The 26,701-nt window shown below is 41.0% G+C and overlaps 1 protein-coding gene across 1 annotated transcript in view; it reads right to left on the minus strand.

The window, feature by feature from the left end:
* Window positions 1-468: 468 nt before the first annotated feature.
* The window catches only part of LOC116990075 (butyrophilin-like protein 1), a 36,095-nt gene continuing 9,862 nt past the window's right edge, over window positions 469-26,701 (minus strand). The window contains exons 5-7 of the mRNA XM_033047612.1: window positions 5,292-5,576; window positions 4,160-4,279; window positions 469-724 (exon numbers count right to left, since the gene is read on the minus strand). Coding sequence (XP_032903503.1) covers window positions 582-724; window positions 4,160-4,279; window positions 5,292-5,576 — 548 coding nt within the window. The 3' untranslated portion in view covers window positions 469-581. The remainder of the gene's footprint in view (window positions 725-4,159; window positions 4,280-5,291; window positions 5,577-26,701) is intronic.

Here is a 26,701-nt window from a genome sequence, read left to right on the forward strand (position 1 = left end):
CTGAGGGTCTATAAGGCACTGGACAGGCTGCATTTGGAGCAATTCTGGGCACCATATCTGAGGGAGGATGTGCTGGATCTGGAGAGGGTCCAGAGGAGGTTTACAAGAATGATCCCAGGAATGAGTGGGTTAACCTATGATGAGCGTTTGTCCGCACTGGGCCTGTACTCGCTGGAGTTTAGAAGAATGAGGGGGGACCTCATTGAAACGTACAGAATAGTGAAAGGCCTGGATAGAGTGGATGTGGAGAGGATGTTTCCACTAGTGGGAGATTCTAGGATAGACACAAAAAGCTGAAGTAACTCAGTGGACAGGCTGCGTCTCTGGAGAAAAGGAATGGGTTCATTCTCTCCAGAGATGCTGCCTGTCCCGCTGAGTAACTCCAGCTTTTTGTGTCTATCCGTGGTCTGACGGATCTGTTCCTGTACTGTTCCATGTTCTATGCTTTGTTCTGTGTGTAGTCACTCTGCCTGGATTCACCACGTTCTCTGATAACATGATTCAGATAACAAAACCATTCTCTGTGTTAAAACATCACTGCTCAGATCTCTGCAAACATCGCCCTCTCACCTCATCACCTCTTACTTTTGATACCTAACGCAGGAAATAAGGTGTTGACCTATCCTATCATTGCTTCTCATAATCAGACAGTTTGGGCCGAATGGCCCGTTCCTCTGCTGTCTCCGAAATATCTTACCTTCCATAGAGAGAAACAGCTGCAGTTCTGAAAAAACAAGAAGCAGGAACATGACAGTGAGTGAGGCCGGCAGCAGGTTCCACGTTGTGCATAAACAGTGTACAATTCACACGGTGCCCTCTGGATTGAGATACTGAGCTGGGAGGTGGGGCACAAGGACCCCACATTCACCAGAGCTAGAGGAGATGGTGATGAAGATAAACTCTACCTGCAACTGTCCGCAAGGACACTGCACACCGAGACTTCCTCCAATAACCTTCCCCATGTGCCGAGGCTTGCTCTTCCTCCACCCTTTAGGCAGTGAATCCCACAGCCTTCACATGGGTTGTGTGAAAGGGATTTCCCTACTTCCTTTCTGCACCATCTGCTGTGGCTCATTGAGGTTTTCTCCTCTCGCCTCGTTCTCAATGTTGAGGTTCAAGAACTCGAGTCGTAACTCCAGCTGTCCCTGTGGTGCAGAGCTGAGGAAACCACCAGAGGAGCCTTCATTTGGCCCAGTCGTAAACCTGTGGGTTTTGTCACACCGATGTGGAATACACAACAGTGCCATTTGGGCTCTCACGCTAATGTTTATACTTGATCAGCCCTTTCTCAAACAACAAGACCTGGTCGTTGCTCGGAGAGAGCTTGTCTCTTCTGACCATGACCGGCCATTGTACTTCAAAGACACCTCCATGATTCAAGATAGACACAGAATGCTGGAGTAAAAGCGGGACAAGCAGCATCTCTGGAGAGAAGGAATGGGTGACGTTTCGGGTCATAGAAACATAGCAAATTAGGTGCAGGAATAGGATATTCGGCCCTTTGAGCCAGCACTGCCATTCAATATGATCATGGCTGATCATCTAACATCTGTACGCAGTTCCAGCTTTTTCCCCATATCCCTTAACTCCTTTAGCCCTAATAGCTAAATCCGACTGTCTTGAAAATATCCAATGAATTGGCCTCCACTGCCTTCTGTGGGAGAGTATTACACAGATTCACAACTCTCCGGGTAAATTATTTTCCTCATTTCAGTTCTAAATGGCCCACCCCTTATTCTTAAACTGTGACGCCTGGTTCTGGACACCCCCAACATCGAGAAAAAAATGCCTGCATCTAGCCTGTCCAATCTTTTAAGAATGTTATATGTTTCGATAAGATCACCTCCCATCCTACTAAATTCCAGTGAATACAAGCCCATCATTTATTCATGTGTGTATATATTTGTATTATGGTATATGGACACATTGATCTGTTTTGTAGTAAATGCCTACTATGTTCTGTTGTGCTGAAGCAAAGCAAGAATTTCATTGTCCTATCAGGGACACATGACAATAAACTCACTTGAACTTGAACAGTCGACCCATTCTTTCATCATACATCAGTCCCGCCATCCCGGGAATTAATCTGGTGAACCTACGCTGCACTCTCACAATAGGAATAATGTCCTTCCTCAAATTTGGAGACCAAAACTGCACACAATACTCCAGGTGTGGTCTCACCAGGGCCCTGTACAACAACAGTAGGATCTCCTTGCTCCTAAACTCAAATCCTCTTGCAATGAAGGGCAACATGCAATTCATTTTCTTCACTGCCTGCTGTGCCTGCATGCTTACTTTCAGTGACTGATGTACAAGCACATCCAGGTCTCGTTGCACCTCCCCTTTTTTATAATCTGACATCATACTGACAATAATCTGCCTTCATGTTATTGCCACCAAAGTGAATAACCTCACATTTATCCACATTGTACTGCATCTGCCATGCGTCTGCCCACTCACTCAACCTATCCAAGTCACCCTGCACCCTCATATCATCCTCATCGCAGCTCGCACTGCCACCCAGCTTTGTGTCGTCTGTAAACTTGGAGATGTCATATTTAATTCCCTCGTCTAAATCATTTATATACATTGTAAATAACTGGGGTCCCAGCACCGAGCCTTGCGGCACCCCATTAGTCAGTGCCTGCCATTCTGAAAAGGACCCATTAATTCTTACTCTTTACTTCCTGTCTGCCAACCAGTTCTCTATCCATGTCAATACCCTACCCCCAATACCATGTGCTCTAATTTTGCACTAATCTCTTGTGTGGGATCTTGTCAAAAGCTTTGTGAAAGTCCAGATACACCACATCTACTGGCTCTCCCTTATCCATTCTACTTGTTACATCCTCAAAAAATACCAGAAGATTAGTCAAGCATGATTTCCCCTTCATAAATCCATGCTGACTTTGACTGATCCAGTCACTGCTTTCCAAAAGCGTTGCTATAACATCTTTAACAATCGACTCCAGCAGCTTCCCCACTACCGATGTAAGGCTAACTGGGCTATAATTCCCCATTTTCTCTCTCCTTCCTTTCTTAAAAAGTGGCTCCCCTCCAGTCCACCGGAACTGATCCAGATTTGAGCGAACATTGGAGACCCTTCTTCCAACTGCGAGTCAGGGGAGAAGGAAATGAGAGATAAGGAAGGGTGAGGTGTGAAAACGAGAGATAAAATGAGATGCAGTTCAAGGAAAATGTAGAATAGACAATAGACAATGACAATAGGTGCAGGAGTAGGCCATTTGGCCCTTCGAGCCTGCACCGCCATTCACTGTGATCATGGCTGATCATCCCCAATCAGTACCCCGTTCCTGCATTCCCTGTTTTCTCTCTCCCGCCTTTCTTAAAAAGTGGGATAACATTAGCTACCCTCTAATCCACATTAACTGATCCTGAGCCTATAGAACATTGGAAAATTGTCACCAATGCATCCACGATTTCTAGAGCCACTTCCTTAAGTACCCTGGGATGCAGACCATCAGGCCCTGGGGATTTATCAGCCTTCAGTCCCAGAATTCTATCCAACACCATTTCCTGCCTAATGTGGATTTCCTTCAGTTCCTCCGTCCCCCCAGACCCTCTACTATATCAGATAATTGTTAACCAGGAAAATGTGACAACGAACCATACGGAGGTAAGGTTTAATCAGGGGGACAGTCAGACTGGTTGGAGAACTCGGAAGGTGGGGGGGGGGGGGGGGGGGGGGGGGGCCTGATGGTCTGCATCCCAGGGTACCTGGCCAATCGATCCAGATCCTGCAATTTTTCACAACCATCTTCAAAATCACTGTGTATCATCAGCAAGCTTGTAAATCTTGTCCTGTATGTTCTCATCTCATTGATGTAGATGACAAACAGTAACGGGCCCAGCACCGAACCCTGAGGCACACCACTAGTCACAGGTCTCCAGTCTAAGAAGCAACATTCCACCATCACCCTCTGCTTCCTTCCATGTAGCCAATTTGTTATCCATTCTGCTATCGCTCCTTGGATCCCATGCGATCTAACATTCCAGAGCAGCCTACCATGCGGGATGTGTCAAACTACGGAGCTGTGATCAAATGTAACGTTTATGTGAATGTTAAATTGTGTACAAAATATAAACGTTTTATAAACCTTCTGAATGCAATAACACGGCACCATATCTTGGCTCTCACCTTTAATCATTTTATCTTCTTTTCTGTGCAACATTATATTGAAAGCAGCAGCCGTAACCACGAGGGCCACAAACAACCAGAAAACCAGCAGCCAAGGGTTGGTTTTAGGAAAGAACTCATCTACACAGGTGAATGAAAATAGATTAGTAACAGCAACAGGAAGGAACTGCAGATGCTGGTTTAAACCGAAGACAAACACAAAATGCTGGAGTAACTCAGTGGGTCAGGCAGCATCTCTAGAGGGAAGAAAGTCAGATTCAGATTTGTCATGCCCGCTACTACAGCACTGCAGACACGGGGCTGTTATTCTAAACATATAAATCTCGTTTATACACAGTAAACTCAATGCCGATCTAATGGAGATTACACGGGCGAATTAAATCATCGGCTATGAGTGTTTATAGATTAGATTAGATTCGTTTATTGTCATTCAGACCTTTCGGTCTGAACGAAATTTTGTTTCCCTGCAGTCATACATATAATTTTTTTTAAATGACAAAAACACACAATCAACACAAATTTAACATCCACCACAGTGAGTTCACCAAACACCTCCTCACTGTGGTGGAAGGCAAAATCTTAAATCTTATACTGATGTCGTGCCTTGCGAAAGAAGGCATGCACTTTGCAAAGTGGTCAATGTGTCTGGTCATGTTAATGTGTTTGGTGTATGGACAGTTAGATATCAGTGGCAGCGCAAAGTGGAGAAGAGGCCAAAGATCTGGACACAGATGTGATGGTGGAGGGTGGAGAGGAGACAGTGGACAGGTGTGGCCACAGATAAATGTGTAGGAAGAAACTGCAGATGCTGGTTTATTCACAAAATGCTGGAGTATCTCAGCGGGTCAAGCAGATCTCTGAAGAAGGGTTCCAACCCGAAACGTCACCCATCCTTTTTCGCCAGAGATGCTCCCTGACCCGCTGAATAATTCCAGCACTTTGTGTCTATTTGTGGTCTCAGATAGTTCTGCAGTGAGAGACCCTCTGGGCTCAAACAAGAAAAGCTGCACCATGGGAATGAGACCCAGAGCAGTACAGTGCTGGTGGGTCCACGCAAACGTTAATGCCTTTAGCGCAGTGAAAGTTCGTTCAGAACTCGCTTTTGTCGAATGTTTCCCAGGTTCCCACATACCTGATATCTGGAGATGGGCCTCTCGTGTTTTCCCCAGTATTTTACTCCGTATGTAACAGGAATACCTGTTCACAGAATCACTTGTGACATCGATGTGACTGTGGACAATGAACATCCCGCTGGGATTCTCAGTAAACAATGTGTCAGACCGTTCTGTTACATCTTGTCCACTCCCATCCAGCCACCGTATCTCCGGCTTGGGAAACCATCCATCCGACTTACACACCACACGTACTCCTTGTGTGGTGCTTTCCTCCAAGCGGATCCAGGGCCGGAGTCCAAATCCTGCAATCGAAATGTAAACATGATTGTTACACATGTATCTCACCACGAAAGGGCTTTCCGTCCGTGTGCTGGGTCAGTGAGCAGCAGATGATGCCGGGGCCTGAAGAGCCACAGAAACAGCAGCGGTGGGAACACCAACGGATGGGTCACCGGGTACCCCCACGTTACCGCCCCATCACCTCGTTGTCACCTTCCCCTTCAGCTAACAATCATCCGTTCTACATTCTCCTTGAACCGCGTCCCCTTTGATTTATCTTTTTCACACCTTACCCTTCCATATCTCTACACTCCCTCTCCCATGATTCCCAGACTGAAGAAGGGTCTCGACCGGAAACGTCAGCCATTCCTTCTCTCTACACATGCTGCCTGTCCTGCTGAGTTACTCCAGCATTTTGTGTCTACATTCGGTGTAAACCTGCATCTGCAGTTCCTTCCTACACACAACCTCACCGTTGCCATTCCGTTCCGGGCACTGTCACTCACAGCCTGTGCCGAGGCAGAGATCTACATTGTCAATAACCCTTGAACTTCCCAGTAAAATGCCAGTGTGAGGGGCTGCTTACTGACATTCCCGGTGTAAACCTTGATGTAAACCAGAGGGACTCACCTTCAACCTGCAGCCGCAGCGCCTCCTGCTGATGGGACGTGGGGGTGCCGATGGAACACGTGTACATTCCAGCATCTGATACTTTGACCCTCTTCAGTTTAAGCGAGGCGTTTCCATGGCGAAACTCTTCACGAAAGAGTTCTGTCCTCCCTCGATAAGCCTCGTCCTGCACCTCAGCTCTGTCCTGGCCGCTGGTGTATAAATGTACCGGTGACTCCGGGCTCGTTGTAAACCATCGGACCTCCAGAGCGTCCAGTGATGTATCCGGTACCTTCTGACATTCCAATAGGGCATCTTCACCCACCATGGCCACCACCGGATAGTCCGGCACAATCACATAGAACTCCTCTAGAAAATACAATGGTTAAACTTCAGAATATTTGTAGAATCTTTCGTTCTGGCGATTTCAAGAAAGTAAATGTGATTATTTTGTTATAGTTTGGAACTATTCCAAATATCATTGGTCTGGACATATTGCTCATATGAAAGAATCAATACATAATGAAAGCTGCTGCCATATATTTTACACCTGAAACCTCAACTATTTTGTGTCTGCCTTCGGTATAAACTCGCCTCTGCAGTTCAATAGCCATATATTCTTGTGTACTTTCCTTTCCCACTAATTAAACAGGTCAGGGGTACACAGAATACACTGCCTTCACTTTGTTGTGCACTTTACTCCTTGTGTGGTCCTTTCCTCCAAGCGGATCCAGGGCCGGAGTCCAAATCCTGCAATCAGGATGTAATCGGTAGACACAATTGTTACACATGTATCTCGCCACGAAAGGGCTTTCCGTCCGTGTGCTGGGTCAGTGAGCAGCAGATGATGCCGGGGCCTAGGGCCGGATTTAGATGAAGAGAGGCCCTAAGCTGTTCCACTTGTGAGGCCCCTCCCAATCCCCCACCCCCACGACTAGAGGAAGATGGTCCACCAGATTGACACTGATTTGCAGCCAAGCGTGGCCAATGAGATAAAGGGTTGGAAAAGCGCGCTATTTATTTATTTATTTATTTATTTGTTTATTGCCAGTGCTTGTGTTGAGTTATCGGATTAAAACACTATTATTCTGAAATGGAGGGCAAGGAAAATTACTGAAGGGTTGTTTACAGACTACAGTGCGTTGTGACAGCATATGTAAGAAAGGCCTATGACAGTGTCAAAAATATTATACACCTTGCAGGGCTCTCACTTAATCTTTTTTCTCTGTTGTCAGCCGGGCAACCTTGGCAGCTTTTTAAGTTGCCAAATGACAGTTTAGGACGGTGGTCATTTAAGACGGCTTGGATGACGCCTGCGATAATGTGCTTGGACAAAGTGAGTAGTTGAACAGAAAATAATATGAAGGTTGAAACTGTCTACCTTCATTGAAAGATATCTCCTTGGATCTAAGAAGTGGTCAGTTATCCCAGAGTCATTCAGTGTCTCTTTCTCATAGAAATGAACATTTTATTGTTATGAGACTCTGGCTTTTAATCTTGAGCCAAAAAGTGTTGGAAGTTCTCAAAGTCAAAATCATTTTAATGACAACTTTATGATTCCCTTTCGATAGACACAAAATGCTGGAGTAACTCAGCGGGTCAAGGCAGCATCTCTGGATAAAATGTGGAGGTGATGTTTTAGGTCGGAACCCTTGTTCTGATTGAAATTCCTTTAGGTGTAGTTCCCTTTAAGTTTGATGGGAATTATCATGTTCTATATGTGGCCATTTACCTTTCAAAGGATTCAAAGCTTATAATATTTATTTGTCGTCTACCATCACATATTATGTTCTTTGCAGGTTTGCAGATGGCAGACTGTGTGAGTAAGGATGAATCTACATCAACAATGACTGGTGCACCAACCACACTGCAATAGAGAGCTACTGTTCCCCAGACCTGGAATACCTACTGCTTAAATGTAGACCGTTTTACCTGCCTCGGGAGTTTACTGTGGTTATCATCATGGCCATATACATCCCACCACAGGCTAATGCTAACCTAGCACTAGCACAGCTGCACTCGGCCATCAGTAAGCAGCAGGATGCTCACCCCGACGGTGCCTTCATTGTTGCAGGGGACTTTAACCAGGTCGACCTACGTGCCACACTCCGCAAATTCCACCAGCATGTGCAGTGCCCTACCAGGGGCTCAAACACGTTGGATAAAGTGTACACCAACATCAAGGACGCATACAGAGCTCTCCCCTGCCCATCCCTGGGACAATCCGATCACCTCTCACTGTTTCTACTGCCTGCATACAGACCCCTCATCCGCAAGACCAAACCTGCAATAAGGACGGTCAAAATATGGCCCGAAGACGCAACCCTACAACTCCAGGACTGCTTTGATCGCACCGACTGGGACCTGTTTGCACAACAGGCTACCAGTGGCACAGAGGTAGACTTGGAGGAGTACACATCCACTGTGCTCTCCTACATCAACTGCTGTGTGGAGACTGTCACATTGGACAAGCAAATAAAGATGTTCCCAAACCGGAAACCCTGGATGAACAAGGAGGTTCAGAAACTGCTAAGGGCACGCAACAATGCCTTTAAATCCAGGGACACTTCTGCCTACAGTGCGGCCAGGTCGAACCTGAACAAAGGCATAAAAAAGGCCAAAGTCATCCACAGGCAAAGGGTAGAAGACCACTTCAATACCGCGGACACCAGAAGCATGTGGCAGGGTGTCAGGGACATCACTGACTACAAGAGCAGCCCCGCCTGCCCCCACGGTGATATCACACTGGCCAACGAACTAAACACCTTCTTTGCCCGGTTCGATACTGGCAACACCACCAGGGGTGGAATAACCCCGGCCATAGCAGAGGGACAGGCCTTAACACTGAGCACTCAGGAGGTACAGTGCGCTCTGCGTAGGATCAATCCACGCAAGGCTGCAGGCCCGGATGGTGTACAGGGAAAAGTATTAAAGGACTGTGCAGGACAGCTGGCGGAGGTATTCACGAGAATCTTCAATCTCTCTCTATCTCTGGCAACGGTCCCCAAGTGCCTGAAAACAGCCACCATAGTGCCGGTGCCGAAAAAGTCCAAAATCACCAACCTCAACGACTACCGGCCGGTTGCCCTGACTCCAATCCCCATGAAGTGCTTCGAAAGGCTGGTCCTCTCCCATATTAAATCCAGCATCCCTGCCTCACTGGACTCCCATCAATTTGCATACAGGGCAAATAGATCGACAGAGGATGCCATCTCTCTGGCCCTTCACACTGTCCTGACTCACCTGGACAGACAGGGCACGTATGTGAGGATGCTCTTCATTGACTATAGCTCTGCATTCAATACGGTCATCCCCACCAAGCTCACCACCAAACTCCACCAGCTAGGCCTCAGCTCACCGATATGCGCTTGGATCCTGAACTTTCTCACGGAGCGACCGCAGGCAGTGAGACTGGGCCCGCACCTGTCCTCCACCATCACCCTGAGCACCGGCACACCACAGGGTTGTGTACTAAGCCCCATGCTCTACTCCCTCTTCACTCACGACTGTGTCCCTGCATTCGACACCAACACCATCGTGAAGTTTGCAGACGACACAACAGTGATTGGGCTGATCACCAACGGTGATGAAACAAAATACAGAGCGGAGGTGCAGAACCTGGCGGACTGGTGCGCCAATAACAACTTGGCACTAAACACCTCCAAGACCAAGGAGCTGATTATTGACTTCAGAAGGACCCATTCTGGAGAATACGCCCCAATCTCCATTTATGGGGAAAGTGTGGAGAGAGTGTCCAGCTTTAAGTTTCTGGGCACTCACATTTCAGAAGACCTCACATGGTCCACAAACACCGCCGCGCTGGTCAAGAAGGCACAGCAACGACTGTTCTTTCTGAGGACATTAAAAAAGACTGGTCTGCCCCAACAGCTGCTGACAACGTTCTACCGCTGCACCACAGAGAGCATACTAACGTATGGCATCTCTGTGTGGTATCTCAGCTGCACGGAGGCGGAGAGGAGAGCTCTTCAGCGCGTCGTCAACAGAGCGCAGAGGATCATCGGGACAGAGCTACCAGCCTTGGAGGGCATCTACCACACGCGGTGCCTCAGGAAGGCCCTCAGCATCCATAAGGACTCATCACACCCCTGCCACGGTCTGTTTCAACTACTTCCCTCCGGCAGACGTTACAAGGCCTTCTACGCCCGAACCTCCAGACTCAGGAACAGTTTCATCCCAAGAGCTATAGCGGCTCTGAACCGGCCCTAATGAGTGCCCCCCCCACCCACCCCCTTTGGACAGTCTCCCTCAGATGGTCACGTCAATCAATTCAGCTTGTTTATTTATGTATTGTATTTATTTACCTTTCTTGTACATCAGTGGAGCTGCACACTAAATCTCGTTGCACCGACGTGCAATGACAATAAAAGATATATTATTATTATTATATTATTATTAAGCATCTCATGTGTAAATCTATTGGATAAAGATGTTTTCTCTAAATCTGATCCACTTTGTGCACTCCTTCTAAATACTGGTGGAAATCAATGGGTTGAGGTAAAGAATATGGCTGCACATCTTTCTCAGTGAAAGGGGACTATTGGCATTCACCCCAATGAAAAAAATGTTTATATGGATTGCTAACTGCATAAAAATGATGTGGTCTTAGCTTTAAACTGCTGCCAATTCATTTTGCACTACAATGGAAGAAAATGGTAGATCTCATGGATTGATTATTTGCTTCAGGTTGGAAATGAAAATATATAGAAATATGCATGAAATGTAGAAACTACTGCAGGGCTCTCACTTAACTTTTTTCCCTGTTGCCAGCCGGGCAACCTCGGCAGCTTTTTAGGTTGCCAAATGACAGTTTAGGTGGTCAATTAAGACGGTTTGCATGACGCGTGCGATAATGTGCTCGGACGAAGTGCGTAGTTACCAGTCGGAATTATGGTCAATGAAGCATTCACATATTATTTCTGCTTCAAACTAAACATAAACATAACTAAACTAAAGCAGAAATCTTGTATATGAAGGAGACAAGATTAGTGTATTCAGAGATTACCCTGTGGAAGTTGCTAAGAAAAGAGCGTTGTTCACAGAAACAAGAAGAATACTGAAGAACATAAAGAATCTGAGATATGGACTGTTATACCCCGCAACACTAAGAGTCGGTTACGAGAAGAAGGAATACTTCTTCATCAAGCACACGGAAGCATTTGAATTTGCCAAGAACATCGAGGACAAGATCGAAGATTGAAAAATATTCAACTCTTAACACCTACCTGGATACTGCTATCTCGCAGAGAAGATATGGAACTCTAAACTTTAAACTATTATATTTAAGAGTTGCCTAAAATTCGCAATAAGAATTGGGTATATTTCCTGCAACGGATATATAATACTAACATTCTAGTACTAACCTCTAACAACTATTAATAATCAAGAATATAAACTAACACTAACTAATGATAATAAGATTATTTAGATTATTTAAGAATTAACTAAAAGTATGAAATATAAGTAAAGTATGATTCAGGTATTTTATAATGAGAAATGTTTGGTGGCTCTCTCTCTGATGTTTTCGTTTTTTATTATTATTCTTTGATAAATGTTTATATTATACAAAACTAACATTTCAATTTGAGACTACTAATTATACCATTAATGGAATATAATCAATATTTCTTTCCCCCCCACAAATTGTATGCATCGAATTGGAAACTTTCCTTTCAAGGAAAGTACGGAGCTAGTATTTTTATAAACCATAAGCTACGGAAGTCCATAGATGCTTAGCCACATTAGGGTGGCTATCACTAACTGCACTAATTGTAGTTGTAGTTGCTTTTCTTTTTTACTTTCCACACTTTACTAACCCTATTTGCTATCACCTTTTTTATCTTATATCATATTATATTTTGTATTTGGAATGGAATTGCAAATTTTATTTAAGGAGATATGTTCGGATGGAAAACAGACGTGACCTAAAATTCATCTACCTGAAGTTCAAGTATAAGGTAGGGTTGAGTGTGCTGAATCATCTGCTCTACCACTTTATCACAAGATGCAAGACATGAATATAAAAATTGGGGGTGAGGGAATTAAATTCTGTAGTTGGAATGTTAAGGGAATTAATGAACCTATCAAGAGAGGCAAAGTGTTAGCTCATTTAAAATCATTGAAAACAGATATAATATTTCTCCAGGAGACACATCTTAAAAAGGAAGCACAACACAGATTGAAAGCAAAATGGATTGCTAAAGCGTACCACTCTTCATTCTCACATAAATCAAGAGGTGTTGCAATATTAATTCGTAAAGGTATACCCTTTAAACATATATCAACGATAGAAGACATTGAAGGCAGATATATTGTAATAATAGGGGAGTTATACTTAAAAAAGGTGACTCTCCTCAATGTGTATGGACCAAATTTTGATAGCCCTCTGTTTTTTAAGAGAATTCTTAACAATATCCCGGAAGGTACACAACAAAACTTAATAATCGGTGGAGATTTAAATTGCACTTTGGATGCTTGTTTGGATAGAGCATCAACTCAAAGAAAACTAAAATCTCGATCAAGTGAATTTTTAAATTCATACATTAATACTACTAATATTAAGGACGTTTGGAGAATTGAAAATCCATCGGGCCGAGAATATTCATTTTAGGCAAGGCAAGGCAAGGCAACTTTATTTATATAGCACATTTCATACACGAGGCAGACTCAAAGTGCTTCACATAAAAACATATCATACAATAAATGAAATAATAAAATGAAATAAAATAGAAGAACTAAAAGAAAAGAAAAACAAAATTAAAAATGCATTATAAAAAGTGCAAAAGTTAAAAGTGCAATGTAGTTAAGATTTAGCTGAATGCTAAAGTAAACATAAAAGTTTTCAGTCTTGTTTTAAAAGTGGTCAAAGTTGAGGCAAGTCTTAAATCTTCAGGAAGTTTATTCCAGCTATTTTACTCACCAGTACATAAAACTTACTCAAGGATAGACTATTTTTTAGTAGATTCAAAACTTATCCCATTTACCTATAACTCACAATATCATAACATCATAATCTCAGACCACGCTCCATTAACATTTATGATCAAAGTAAACGGAATGGCAGAGACACAGTCACAATGGAGATTTAATCCCCAAATCTTAAAAGATAAGTCATGTAATGAATACCTAGTAAAACAGATTTAAATGTTTTTTGAGGCTAACGATAGCCCTGAAATCTCTGCCTCCCTTCTTTGGGAAACATTTAAAGCATTTGTACGAGGAGCATTAATTTCTTCCCAATCATTTTTTAATAAAGAGAATAGGGCCAAACAACAGAAACTGGAAATGGAAATAAAGCAATTAGACACAGAAAATGCAGCAGCACCATCCACGATAAAACACAATAAAATTGCAGTATTGAAATATAAATTAAACAAGATTTATTCAGACCAAGTTATAAAACTTTATCAACATACAAAACAATTAAATTTTGAATTTGGTGACAAACCACAAAAACTATTAGCGTGTCAACTTCGCAAATTGGATGGGGAAAAAACAATATACAAAATTAGAACAGACAAGGGAGAAACATTAACACTGCCTAAAGATATTAATGATAGATTTCTACAATACTACCAAAAATTGTATTCATCTAAAATAACAGAACAATCAACGGGAATGGAAACATTTTTACAGAATTGTAAGTTTGCGGGTCTAGATCAGAAAGAGAGAGAATTGCTAGGGGCTGAAATTACGATAAAAGACATTGAAGAATCAATAAAGTCCTTAAAAAACGGAAAGTCGGCAGGACCCGATGGTCTAAATTCGGAATTTTATAAAAAAAATTATGACTTGCTTTCCCCACGCCTACAGACAATGTACAAATACGCTATTACTCAACAGAAACTCTAAATGAATCTACAATCATACTTATACCAAACACGGACAAGGATCTTGAAGACCCAGGTTCATACAGAGCTATAGCCCTCTTAAATACTGATCAGAAAATATTAACTAAGATTCTATCTAATAGATTGAGCTTAGTGATCAGCAAATTAATACATCCCGACCAAACAGGGTTTATCCCCAAACGGTATTCATTTTATAATCTGAGAAGATTATTTAATATTATATACTCCAATAGAATCCCTAACGCAGAGCTAGCAATTATCTCGTTAGATGCTGAAAAAGCATTTGACCAGGTAGAATGGCCATATTTATTTTCGGTGATGGAAAAATTTCAACTAGGAGAGAAGTACTGTACATGGGTTAAATTGTTATATTCTAATCCAACAGCTAGAATATTAACAAACAAAATGTTATCAACTAAATTTAATCTCTCTAGAGGCTGTAGACAAGGATGCTCACTATCCCCACTATTATTTGCTCTTGCAATCGAACCCCTAGCAGAAAGCGTTAGAAACCATCCAGGAATATTTGGATACAATACTAGAGACACAAGGAATAAAATCTCCTTATATGCAGATGATATACTAGTATATATTACAAAATTAGAAACTAGTATTCCAAACCTATTAAATCTAATAACTCAATTTGGTCAGTTTTCGGGATATAGAATCAATTGGAATAAAAGCGAAATCATGCCAATAACAAAATTCAATTTACATACAATACAACAATCCCCTTTTAAAATAGTTAAAGATAAATTTAAATACTTAGGAATCTATGTAACTAAGACATATACCTCTTTATTTAAACTAAATTTCCCACCCTTACTGAATAAACTACATAAGAATATTCAATACTGGAAAACACTCCCCATTTCTATGCTTGGGAGAATTAATGCTATGAAAATGATTTTTTTACCGCAACTGCTATACCTACTTCAATTAATTCCGATATATATCCCAAAAACTTTTTTCAAAAAAGTCGACTCTATTGTTACAAGTTTTGTCTGGGATTATAAGAATCATAGAATAAGTAAAAAACATTTATGTAAATCAAAGATAAATGGAGGTCTGGCTTTGCCAAATTTCTTATTTTATTTTTGGGCAGTCCATATTAAAAACATGAATTTCTGGCTGGAAGAAATGGATCAACAACCAGATTGGCTAATGATGGAAAAGGAAGACTGTCTACCTTTTGAAATTGGACCGATCATATTTGCCCCCACAAAACTGCACAAAAAAACCTATAAAGAAAACCCCATAATACATAGTGGAATACGAATTTGGAAACAAATAAAAAAGATTTAAAATTGAATAATATACCACTCTGCCTTCCCATTGTAAATAATCCTTTATTCAAATCATCCTTTATGGACAAAGGTTTCACATAATGGAAAAATTATGGAATCAAAAATATAGGACATCTTTATGGGAAAGGTACTTTTCTTTCATTTCAAGAGTTACAACAGAATTATGGACTGCACTCAAATAATTTCTTCAGATATCTACAAATTAGAGATTATGTTAAATCTAATACACAAGTCTACAGGAATAGGGAATCAGAAATTCTTGATGAATGTCTGAACAAGCATCCTAATACTGAAAAACTAATAGCTTATATTTATAACACCCTACTAAATAACGAGGTACCACCGACCGAACCATATAGATACAAATGGGAAAATGAAATAGGTCATCCTATCACGAAAGATATGTGGGACGAAAGTTTACAACAAATACATCAATGTTCATTAAATGCCAGACATACTTTAATACAATTCAAGGTCTTACATAGACTACACTTCTCTAAAATAAAACTAAATAGAATCTTCCCACAAATCTCTCCTATTTGTGATAAATGTCTACATTTAGAGGCTAATTTAACACATACGTTTGCAAACTGTATAAAACTTAAATATTTCTGGACTGATATTTTTGAAATAACTTCAGAAGTTATTAATACAAAACTGGACCCAGACACAAAATTAATAATACTTGGAATATCAGAACAAAGCTTAACACTCACAACAAACCAAAGAAATTTCCTCAACTACAGTATAATAACCGGGAAAAAATTAATATTAACATTTTGGAAAGGCCCTACAACCCCCACAATTAAAATGTGGATTACGGAAATGTCGTAGACCCTATACTTAGAAAGAATTAGACTTGTCTTAATGGACAAACATGATCTTTTCCATAAAATTTGGGCTCCATTCATTAACTATCTGAAGGGATAGATTGGCACAGCACGAGGACCCAACTGAAACTTGAACTCAGGAATAGATGAAAAGCTATACTTTATAACCTACGAACCTATCTCCATTGATGTATTACAGGTAACCCATTCCACCTCCCTTGTTTTTCTGTTGTGTTTTTTTTTTGCTTTCTTTTTTATTTGTAACTTTCTACCCTCTCTTTTTCCCTCTTTCTATAAAAAATAAAAACACTAGAAGCAGAAGTAATTGATAATGGAAAATTTTAATAATGTATGACTGATGTATATGAAAAGTTTTTTACTATAATATGTAACTACATTTTATAATATGTCTACTCCTAATAAATAAATTTTAAAAAAAACCAAAAAAAAACTAAAAAAAAAAAACTAAACATATTCACCAATCAAGACATGATATATACCACAATGACATGCAGCAAAATTATAATACAGTATCTCAACTATTTTTACACGTTGCAATGAATGCAATTTCTATTATCTCTTTCCACTTCCAAACAAAAATGTGGTTGGATTATTCAGCGTATGATCAACCTCGGTGAGACCAAGCGCAGGCTTGGCGATCGCTTCGCACAACACCTCCACTCAGTTCGCAATAACCAACCTGATCTCCCGGTGGCTCAGCACTTCAACTCCCCCTCCCATTCCTAATCCGACCTTTCTGTCCTGGGCCTCCTCCATGTCCAGAGTGAGGCCCACCGCAAATTGTAGGGACAGCACCTCATATTTTGCATGGGTAGTTTACACCCCAGCGGTATGAACATTGACCTCCAATTTCAGGTAGTCCTTGCTTTCTCCTCCCCTTCCCAGCTCTCCCTCAGCCCACTGTCCCCGCCTCTTCCTTTCTTCTTCCCGCCCCCCCTCGCACCCTCAGAAGTCTGAAGAAGGGTCTCAACCCAAAACGTCACCTATTTCCTTCGCTCCATAGATGCTGCCTCACCTGCTGAGTTTCTCCAGCATTTTTGTCTACCCATTTGTCTACCCATCCCACTTTCCTCACCCACTCCCTACACATTAGGGGCAATTTTACAGAGACAAGTTAACCTACAAAGCCAATGCGTCTTTGGGATGTGGGAGGAAACCCACACGTTTACAGGGAGAATGTGCAAATGCAACACAGACAGTGCCAGAGGACAGGATCGAACACAGATCTCTGGTGTGTAAAGCAGCAAGTCCACCAGCTGTGCCACTATATTTTATTTTCCAACACACAAAAAATTATACGTTGATAACTTTGGTTACTAAGAAAAATAAACTATCCATTTTCAGTCTTAAATCTCTAAGTGATGCTATGTCCCCCTTTACAGCTAATGTATGTTTTAATTCAGTTCAAGACTATTGGGGCAGTACATTGGCCACAAAGTTGCTGCCTAAAAGTGCCAGAGACCCGGAATTGATCCTGAATATGGGTGCTGTCTGTATGGAGTTTGCTCCTTTTCCCTTTGATCACATGGGTTTTCTCCGTGTGTTCTTGTTTCCTTCCCCATTCCATAGGTGTGCAGGAACCTATTTCAGACCCAACCCAAAACGTAATATTTTCCTTTTGTCCAGAGATTCTGTCTGACCTGTTGAGTTATTCCAGCTTTTTGTGTCTATCTTCAGTTTAAACCGGCATCTGCAGTTCCTTCCTACACACACGATACTATATGATAGAACTGTATTAATCCCAGGAGGGGGGACACACACATGCACACACACACGCACACACACACACACACACTTTCCCTCCTGGGATTAATCAAGTTCTATCGTATAGTATCGTGTGTGTGGGAAAGAACTAGAGTACGGGTGATCAGTGGTCAGCGTGGACTCGGTGGGCTGTATCTTTAAATTAAACTAAAAACACTAAAACCAGAGGGTGTCTAAAGAAGGGTTTCTATACGAAATGTCACCCAATTTCTTCTATCCAGAGTTGCTGGCTGCTCCATGGAATTCCCCCGCACAATTAAAGCATGGAGTAGTCTTCACCCTACCATAGTTACCCAACCAGACGCAACTAAATTTAAGGTAGCTCTTTTTTCCCCAACAATCCTTTTTTGCTTAAGTCCAAGTCAAGAGTCAAGAGAGTTTAGAGGACTTCCGGTGGCGCCATGGAGCACTAAGGCGCTGCATTGAGCTCCTCTCCTGCAAAAAAACGCTAAAAAGCCGTTTGTTAAGTCAGCACCGATGTTATAAAACTCACCGGAGCTACTTTGCGTCTCGTAAGGGTGACGTCATCAGAAGGCGATGTGAAAATCTGGAGTTTAACGGTAAATTCGGGGGTTTTAAATGAGCAGAGAAAATAGCTCACGAGCACCTAAGAAGAGCACCATAAGTCTCCAGCTCGAGAAAGTTTTGGATACTCTGCAAATGACAGAAGAAGGCAAGGAAGAAGAAGGCAAGGAAGAAGATTGAACTTTTTAATTTTTATGATAGAGTTTTGAACTGGTTAAGATGACGGAACTTTCCAGACAGTTACCAAGCTTATCTGTCTGGAATGTGTTTATGAGAGTACTGCCATGTTTCACCTTGAATGAAAAGCCCAAAGATAAACAAAGGACGTTGAAGATACAGAATTAATGAGGGAATGTATAATGGACATGGAACGAGATAATACTAATTGGAATATAAATACTGTTGATTTAAGAAGATCTCTAATCATTATACTTTAATTATAAATAACCAACGATTTTAACAAATTTTACACCTAATTATTTGTGAATGTATGTAGTAAATATGAATAAATCATGAATAAATCATGAATAAATCATGAGACGGGGGAGGAGATAATGGGAGTGTATATAATTATGATTTTATATATTTAATAAGGGAAATGAATTAATATTAATGATATATACTAAAAATGATATATGCTAACTAACTAACTAACTAAAATGTTTATAACATTACTAACCTACTTTTTTTTTGTGTGGGAAGGAGTTAGGCGCAGCATAAACCTGAAAAAGATCCAGAAGTGAGGTTTTGTTTATTCCCTTGGTACCTGCTTGTATGGTAGTTAAAGAATGGGATATTACGTAAGAATCTTGGGTGGATATATATGGTAAAGCTTAGATTAGATGAAGGTTAGATAAATTGGAAAGGCTTATATACTGATAGAACTGAGCATATGTTGTGTTTTATATTTGTTTTTTTCCTTCTTATGTCTCTTCCTGAGTTCTTTCGGTTTTCACTGGCGCTGGTTCGATACATTTATATAAGAAAAGACAAGATATGAAACGGTCTGTAGCTTTTTATGAGGCTCTACTAAGGGGTTGGAGCTCAATGTATAACAACATCAACGGAAGTTTTTAAATTTTTCTCCACCTTAGGTGGCTATTCGTCTTTAAGGTATCTTTTCTTAGATACCTTAATATCACTTTTTTGAATGGCGGTGCTGGCTCCAAGGGCCGAATGGCCTACTCCTGCACCTATTTTCTATGTTTCTATGTTTCTATGTATTTGGTTGCACCATATGATGCAGGAATACCATTTTGATTTATAATGCAAGACGATAGACAAATAAAGAATGGAGGAATTACATTTTGTAGTTGGAATATAAGTGGTGCCAACGAACCAATTAAGAGGGGTAAAATTTTTGCTCAACTAAAATCTTTGAAAAGCGACATAATGTTTTTGCAGGAAACTCACATGAAACAACAAACACAAATGAGATTAAAGGCGAAGTGGATAGGTCAAACATACTACTCCTCATTTACTTCTAAACCTAGAGGTACGGCTTTTCTTATTCGAAAAGGTATACATTTTAAATTAAAGAATACTATATCAGATAAAGAGGGAAGGTATATTATAGTTTCGGGAGAAATTTATGCAACCCCACTAACTATGATAAATATTTATGCTCCGAATTTTGACAACCCCCAATTTTTTGATAAAATTATTGACATAATATCAGAGTTTAATTACCAAAATGTGATAATAGGGGGGGGGGGACTTCAACTATGTTTTAGATTCATATCTAGACAAATCAGCAAAACAAAGGAGGAGTAATTTAAAATCTAAGACTAGTGAAATTCTAAATACATATATAAAAAATACTAATATAACAGATGTATGGAGATCTGCTAATCCAGTTGGAAGGGAATACTCGTTTTACTCTTCGGTACATAAAACTTATTCAAGAATTGATTATTTTTTAGTGGATATGAAATTAATGCCATATACAAACAACCCAACATACCACATTAGTAGTATCTCAGATCAATCTCCGTTGACATTTTCAGTAAAATTTGAGGGAATGCCGGGTAAAAAAATGTTTTGGACGTTTAATACACATATTTTAAATGACGTGCAAGGCTATCAATATTTAAAACAACAAATGAAACTTTTTTTCGATACAAATGATATACCAAGTACTTTGCCTTCTTTATTATGGGAAATTATTAAGGCATTTATGAAAGGAATTATAATTTCATATCAAAGTTTTCAAAATAAAAAGAATAAGACAGAACAAATGTTGTTAGAACAAGAAATCAGGGAGTTAGAGTTAGATAATGCCAAAGATTCCACGACAGATAAACATAATAAGATAATATTACTGAAATTTAAACTTAATTGAATTTTATCGGCAAGAGTAATAAGACTATTTCAAATTACAAAACAGGAACATTTTGAGTTGGGTGACAAACCACATAAGCTTTTTGCTCGCCAATTCAAAAAAACAAGAAAAGGAAAATACTATAACCAAAATTAAATCAGAGAAAGGTGAATTACTAATACTACCTAAAGATATTAATAATAGATTTGCTCAAATTTACCAAAACTTATATACATCTAAAATTAAAATAGAAGATAATAAAATTTTAAAAATTCTAGATAACTGTAATCTTCCAATACTGAACCTTTTGGAACAAGAGGAACTAGGAGCTCAAATTACAATCAAAGAAATAGGTGAAACAATAAAATCGCTGAAAAATGGTAAGACACCGGGACCAGATGGTTTTAATTATGGGTTTTATAAATAAATTCATGAGATAACGACCCCTTATTTATTTAATTTATACTCCCATGCTTTTAAAGAAAACAAACTACCTGAAACACTAACAGAATCAACTATTACGCTTATTCCAAAAAAAGATAAAGATTTAGAAGATCCGGGCTCATACAGAGCTATAATCAGTGGAATCAGTGGACCAGACAGGAAGAGCGGACGGAATTACCACTAGACAGCCAAACCAGTAGGTAATTTACGGCTGGGGTGAGTACTTTCCCATTTATAGGAGGTAGGATTATATAAATAAGGGGTGTATCAATACAGTAATCCGGGTAGGGGATTCTTAAATAGGACCAGTTAATTACTTATATAAGATGGGCGGCCAGGAGATGTGCCAATACTGTGAGATGTGGGAATTTGTCGACACCATTGATGTAGAAGATCCCTACAGCTGCAGTAAGTGTTTGAGGCTAGCGGAACTCGAGCTCCGCATTGATGAGCTGGAGACCCAACTTCATACGCTGCGGTACATCAGGGAGGGGGAGTATTACCTGGATGTTTCGTGCCAGGGGATGGTCACACCGACCAGTTTAACTAATTCAGTAGCCAGTGAGCAAGGAAAGGAAGGTGTGGCCATAAGCGAGGCAGGTAGGGGGAACCAGGAGGAGATGCGGCAGGAGCCACAGCCCTTGTCCCTGACGAGCATGACCGAGGCTCTTACTCAATGTGAGGACGGGATCAGGGGCTGTGGGAGGGATGAGCAACCTGGCTGCAGCACCGTGGATCAGGGGGCCATTCAAGAGGGGGGAGTTAGAAGAAATGCCGTTGTGATAGGGGATAGTATTATTCGGGGGGTAGATAAGGTTCTCTGCGGCCAGCAGAACATGTCCCGAAGGCTGTGTTGCCTACCCGGTGCTAGGGTTAAGGATATCTCTGCGATGCTGGAGAGAAATTTGCAGAGGGAGGGGGAGGATCCAGTGGTCGTGGTCCATGTGGGGACCAATGACATAGGAAGGACGAGGAAGGAGGATCTGCTGAAGGAGTTTGAGCAGTTAGGGAATAAATTAAAAAGCAGAACCTCGAGGGTACTGATCTCCGGATTGCTACCTGAGCCACGAGCCAAATCGGCGAGGGTACGTAAAATTAAAAAGCTGAATGCGTGGCTCAAAGACTGGTGTGGGAAAAATGGGTTTGGTTTCTTGGGCCACTGGCACCAGTACTGGGACAGGGGGTATCTGTTCTGTAAGGACAGACTTCACCTGAACGGTGCTGGGACTGGGGTCCTGGCAAATCATATAACTAGGGCAGTAGAGAGGTCTTTAAACTAAGTAGCGGGGGGGAGGTATCAAGGGGGGTAATAACGGCAGGGGTAGAGGAAATAGAGCAGGGTATCAGTGGGGAAGCGGAAAATCAAAATGTGACAGGAGGATCCAGAATGTGTGAAGATAAAGCTCTAGATGTAAAAGGGGCAAAAACGGAAAGGAAGGGTAGTAAAAATCATTTGAAAGTGCTTTATCTAAATGCACGGAGTATTCGAAATAAGATAAATGAATTAACGGTGCAATTAAGTATATATAGTTATGATATCGTGGCCATTACGGAGACATGGCTGCAAGGGGATCAGGACTGGGAGTTAAATATAGAGGGGTACTCGACAATTAGAAAAGATAGACAGGAAAGAAAGGGAGGAGGGCTGGCCCTTTTAATAAGGGAGGGAATAACGGCAATAGAGAGGAAGGATATTGCGTTGAAGGATCAGGATAGTGAAACAGCTTGGGTACAGATAGAGAATAACAAGGGGAAAAAAACACTAGTGGGTGTAATTTATAGACCTCCAAATAGCTGTGACGCTGTTAGTCAGAACATAAATCTGCAAATAGTTGACGCATGTAAAAAGGGAACTGCTGTAATCATGGGGGACTTCAATTTTCATATTAATTGGGCAAACCAAACTGGGCAGGGTAGACTAGAGGAAGAGTTTATAGAATGTATTAGAGACGGGTTCCTAGAACAGTATGTCACAGAACCGACAAGGGGGGAGGCAATCTTGGATCTGGTCCTGTGTAATGAAGCAGGATTAATTAAAAATGTCATAGTTAGGGACTCGTTGGGAACAAGTGACCACAATATGGTCGAATTCCATATTCAAATAGAAGGGGAGCAGGTTGAAACTCAGGCTAGGGTGCTTAGTCTAAATAAGGGGGATTATGAAGGTATGAGGACTGAGCTGATCAAAGTTGACTGGGATAGCAGACTCAAGAATAAGACGGTACATGAGCAGTGGTGTACGTTTAAGGATCTACTGTATAACCTTCAAGAAAAATTTATTCCTATGAAGAAAAAAAGGGGTAAGGGTAAGAACAGTCAGCCATGGCTCAGTAAAACTATAAAGGATAGTATTCGGCTGAAGGCAAGGGCATATAAGGTAGCCAGAGATAGTGGGAGGGTAGAGGATTGGGAAGCATTTAAAGGTCAGCAAAAAATAACTAAGAGATTAATTAAGACGGGGAAAATAGACTATGAAAGGAATTTAGCGAACAACATAAAAACTAATAGTAAGAGTTTTTATAGCTATATAAAAAGAAAAAGGGTGGCTAAGGTGAACGTTGGTCCATTGGAGGGTGAGACTGGAGAGTTGTTGGTGGGGAACATGGAAATGGCAAAGGCATTAAACGAGTATTTTGTATCAGTCTTCACCATAGAAGACACAAAAAATATTCCAACGCTGGATAAACAGGGGGCGGTAGGAATGGAGGAGCTAAATACTATTAAGATCACCAAGGAGGTGGTATTAGGGAAATTAATGAGACTGAAGGAGGATAAATCCCCTGGGCCTGATGGATTACATCCAAGGGTCTTGAGGGAGATAGCGGTGGGGATTGTGGATGCATTGGTGATAATTTTCCAAAACTCCCTGGAGGCAGGAACGGTCCCAGTGGATTGGAAAATGGCCAATGTAACACCTATATTTAAAAAAGGAAGTAAACAGAAGGCGGGTAACTATAGACCGGTTAGTCTAACATCGGTGGTGGGTAAAATGTTAGAGACAATTATTAAAGAAACACTAACGGGGCACTTGGATAAACATGACTTCATCGGACAGAACCAGCATGGTTTTGTGAAGGGGAAGTCCTGTTTAACGAATCTGCTCGAATTCTTTGAGGAAGTAACAACCCGGGTGGATAAAGGGGAACCGGTGGATATGGTATACTTGGACTTCCAAAAGGCTTTTGACAAGGTGCCACATAAGAGACTATTGCTAAAAATAAAAAATTATGGGATTGGGGGTAATATATTAGCATGGGTAGAGGATTGGCTAACAAATAGGAAGCAGAGAGTGGGGATAAATGGTTCATACTCGGGATGGCAACCGGTAACTAGCGGGGTTCCGCAAGGGTCGGTGCTGGGACCCCAGTTGTTCACAATTTATATAAATGATTTGGAGGAGGGAACCAAGTGTAATATATCAAAATTTGCGGACGATACAAAAATGGGAGGAAATGTAGGGGATGAGGAGGATAGGAAGAGTCTGCAAAAGGATATAGATAAGCTAGTTGAGTGGGCAACAACTTGGCAGATGAAATTTAATACTAATAAATGTGAAGTCATTCACTTTGGGAAAAAAAATGATAGGGCAAGTTATTTTCTAAATGAGGAGGAGCTGCGTTGTAATGCAACGCAAAGGGATCTAGGGGTATTAGTACATGAATCACTAAAAGTTAGTATGCAGGTGCAGCAAGCAATCAGGAAGGCCAATGGAGTTTTGGCCTTTATTGCTAGGGGGATTGAGTATAAAAACACGGTGGTCTTGCTGCAGCTGTACACAGTATTAGTGAGACCACATTTGGAATACTGTGTACAGTTCTGGGGTCCATACTTAAGAAAGGATGTACTAGCCCTGGAGGCAGTGCAGCGAAGGTTTACAAGATTAATTCCTGCAATGAGGGGATTGACATATGAGGAAAGGTTAAGTAGGCTGGAACTCTACTCTTTGGAGTTTAGAAGAATGAGAGGCGATCTCATTGAAACATATAAGATCGTGAGGGGCCTTGATCGGGTGGATGCACCGAGGATGTTCCCAATGATCGGGGAAACTAGAACTAGGGGACATAGTTGCAGAATAAGGGGCGGCTCTTTTAAAACTGAGATGAGGAAGAACTTCTTCACCCAGAGGGTGGTTAATTTATGGAATTCACTGCCCCAGGGAGCAGTGGAAGCAGAAACGTTAAATATATTTAAGTCTAAAATAGATGGTTTTTTAGCTGCCAAGGGGATAAGGGGCTACGGGGAGAGGGCAGGGATATGGACCTAGGTATGGTTAGTATAGTAAGACCTGAGTGATCTCCTGGACAAGTGTCGATCGCCTGGATTGGGGTCGGAGAGGAATTTCCCGGATTTTTTTTCCCGAATTGGACCTGGGTTTTTATCCGGTTTTTTGCCTCCCCCAGGAGATCACGAGGTTCTTGGGGTGGAGAGGGGTGATAGCGGTATAAAGGGGAGGGTAGTGTCTTGTGTTCTGTGTCTTGTGTCTACTGTTTGTGGGTAAGTGTGTCTGTTTAGTGTTCAGCCATGAGCGAATGGCGGTGCGGGCTCGACGGACCTGGTGGTCTACTCTCGCACCTACATTCTATGATTCTATGATTCTATATCACTTTTAAATACAGATCAGACAATTTTAGCAAAGATTTTAGCAAGAAGATTAAGCAAATATATTAGTAAATTGATAAACCCTGATCAAACGGGGTTTATACCCAAAAGATACTCATTTAATAATCTGAGACGCCTGTTTAATATAGTGTACTCGCATAAAGTAGAGGAAGAAGATATATCAATTATTTCTTTGGATGCAGAGAAAGCATTTGATCAGGTAGAGTGGCAATACCTGTACTTATATAAAGTACTACAAACATTTAATATGGGAGAGAATTTTATAACATGGGTAAAATTATTATATGATAAACCGATGGCAAGAATTTTAACTAATAACATGTTATCTCAAAAATTTCAACTGTCAAGGGGTAATAGGCAGGGATGTGCACTATCACCCCTGCTATTTGCCCTTATGATAGAACCCCTGGCTGAAAGTATAAGAATTCATCCGAATATTCAGGGCTATAATACCAGGGACTCCAAGAATAAAATCTCATTATATGCAGACGATATACTTTTATATATTACAAAGTCACAAACGAGCATACCAAATTTATTAAATTTAATAGAGGAATTTGGGTCTTTTTCTGGATATAGAATAAACTGGAATAAAAGTGAAATCATGACATTAAAACCTCAAGAACCTACACACTTATTGAAGTTCCCCTTTAAAATCGCAACAGAAAAATTTAAATATTTGGGTATTCAGATTACTAGAAAATATAAAGCATTATTCAACGCTAATTTCATACCTTTATTAAATAAACTTAATACGCTGATTAAATTTTGGAAAACACTTCCCTTATCATTATTAGGTAGAATAAATGCAATAAAAATGATCTTCCTACCACAATTACT

Source organism: Amblyraja radiata, chromosome 30, assembly GCF_010909765.2.
Source record: "Amblyraja radiata isolate CabotCenter1 chromosome 30, sAmbRad1.1.pri, whole genome shotgun sequence".
Classification (NCBI taxonomy): domain Eukaryota; kingdom Metazoa; phylum Chordata; class Chondrichthyes; order Rajiformes; family Rajidae; genus Amblyraja; species Amblyraja radiata.